General features: G+C 41.4%; 1 protein-coding gene across 2 annotated transcripts in view; it reads left to right on the top strand.

Annotated features, from left to right (window-relative positions):
- The window catches only part of LOC542294 (auxin binding protein homolog 4), a 2,853-nt gene extending 1,420 nt beyond the window's left edge, over positions 1-1,433 (top strand). Inside the window, exons 3-5 of one of the 2 annotated variants that reach the window (XM_023301161.2) lie at positions 80-280; positions 461-528; positions 914-1,433. In XM_023301161.2, the coding sequence (XP_023156929.1) occupies positions 80-280; positions 461-528; positions 914-917 (273 nt within the window). In that variant the 3' untranslated portion in view covers positions 918-1,433. The remainder of the gene's footprint in view (positions 1-79; positions 281-460; positions 529-913) is intronic. The other variant, NM_001111883.2, reaches the window with a different exon arrangement.
- Positions 1,434-2,410: the final 977 nt, after the last annotated feature.

The raw sequence follows: 2,410 nt of genomic DNA, 5'->3' as shown, positions 1-2,410 counted from the left end.
ATATTCGAATAATCTATGTACGGTGTAGATGCGGTTATGATTCCTTCTTGCTTCTTTATCAAATGTTTTTTTCCTGCAGGTGGAAGTGTGGCTACAAACATTTGGTCCAGGTCAAAGGACCCCAATCCACAGGCATTCTTGTGAAGAGGTTTTCATTGTCCTCAAGGGGAAAGGCACGCTCTTACTCGGGTCGAGCTCGCTGAAGTACCCAGGACAGCCGCAGGAAGTTCCTGTCTTTCAGAATACCACATTTTCGATCCCTGTAAATGATCCACATCAGGTAAAAGAGAAGGGTTGTCATTTATATGCACTTTTACTTTGTCTGATACAGTGATATCTCGTGTCCTGATTTGCACAACTCTGCTGATTATATGGTACTGTACCTTTGCTAGTTTTAAGATATTGTTGGAGCTTGGGTAGGGCCTATTTGTTAGTGTCTACATCTTTCTCTTTCTTGCAGGTCTGGAATTCTAATGAGCACGAAGATTTGCAAGTTCTTGTGATCATATCGCGCCCACCGGTCAAGATGTGAGCATATCTTACTTTAACATTGTGTTTCATTCAACTACATATGCTAACTGATCCATGAATACATAGTACTTCAGAGTTCAGAGTAACCTGTGATGGAGAGTATCGATGCAAATGTAAAATGCCGATCTTATCTAAGAAAATACATGCAAATATAAGAATATCGGTGTAATTAAACATTGAACTTTGTTGCAAGATTGCTAAATATGCTATATACCTGATGAAGTATTCAAAAATTGGCATTCTCAACATCTGATACGATCTATACCACTTTGATTTATTGATCTAACCTTCTTTAGTAATTGTCCACCAACATTTCTAAATAAAATGTGGTAGTATTATTCACATGTGTCGTGATCTCTTTTGTTTTGTTACCGACTTACAGTTGACATCATCATCGTCTTTATCAGTACCATATTTTCTGGTGTGTATCTGCAGCAATTTCGATTGTACAGTGAATAATTCATTGCAAGTTAATAACACACATATGAGCAACAAATACTTTTCTGAGATTCAGTGGCATCTCCTGTTACAGATTTATATACGATGATTGGAGTATGCCTCATACAGCTGCAAAGCTGAAATTCCCCTACTTCTGGGATGAGGACTGCTTGCCAGCACCAAAAGATGAACTCTAGGTTAAGTGGTTCCTGCAATTTGTCAGCTTCGTGTTCATCCACAATCCTGGTGGACTACGACTCACATCTACAAGTTGAAAACCATTAGTGTACTCTTCATGTGTAGTTTTGTGTTGTGACTCTGGGAAATCCATATTGACAACGTTTATAAAATTAAGCACTTCTGGAGCTGAGCTACTGTGGTCTATATTCTAGATTTTTGAAGCAGTATTGGTTTGTTTCGACAAAAGATTTCTGCTCTTTATTGTGATATCCCAGTGTTAATCATATGGGTTTTAAGTAATCATTCATTCTAAGCATTCAAATGTAGGGCTTCCGTATAGTATTATTGTATTAAGAAAAACCTTTATGAACAGGTTTTATGTCAAATAGATAAGTGAACCTGAAATTCTGAAGTAATCTCTACTATATAAAGTACCAGTTTTCATAATTCTATAGTCGCCGTGCATCAATCCTTCTCATCTCGCTTTATATAAAAATAAGATAAAATTATATACAAGTGAGGGTTCGAACATGAATTGTTGGCTCCACATTCATATCTAACTAATCATTATCTCTATCTCTACTCATATAAAGCATCAATTTCATAGGTCTGGCGTCACAGGTGAAACTGATCTCTTGTTCATCGCGCGTACAGCAATGAACTGTGAGCAACAACCGCTCGCCCGCCTCGCTGTAGATAAGGATGTGCCTCACCGGTGTGCGTGCGCCGTCATGCGTACAACAACAAATCAGTCGCCTGCCTCGCTGTGACACTTTCCACCATCCACCTTCATCAAGCGTCGTCTGCAGAGGAAGCTAAATGCGGAGCATGCCGCACCAAGTGTTGGAGGCTAAAATGAGCCTGGCGGACGGTCCGGCCCTGAGGCCGGACGGTCCGCGGTGGTGGCGCGGACGGTCCGCGCGCGCAGAGTCAGTTAGGGTTCCTAGTTTCTCGCGGGATTTGTTACCTAAAACCGCGGGATTAACTCAGGAAACAGTTGGAAACGGATCCAGACCTCCCCCTTTATATAGATGAAGGGCTACGGCCGATTAAAACCCCCAACAATCGAACCAATACAACTTCTATCTCGCATTTATTTTCAGCACAATTAGGAGTAGTTCTAGTCTAGTTCTAGTTTAGCCCTAGTTTAGTATTCCAATTCCCAAATTCTCTGCCTCTCCTCGACTCTACGTCGATTAGAGGAGTCTAGGTCGGCCGGCCCGAGCCTAGACAACTCCTAGGATCTCTCCTCCCCGACGGG

This window comes from Zea mays, chromosome 10 (genome assembly GCF_902167145.1).
Source record: "Zea mays cultivar B73 chromosome 10, Zm-B73-REFERENCE-NAM-5.0, whole genome shotgun sequence".
Lineage (NCBI taxonomy): Eukaryota > Viridiplantae > Streptophyta > Magnoliopsida > Poales > Poaceae > Zea > Zea mays.
The sequence above is the reverse complement of the archived record's forward strand: the minus strand, read 5'-3'. Positions and strand labels throughout refer to the sequence as shown.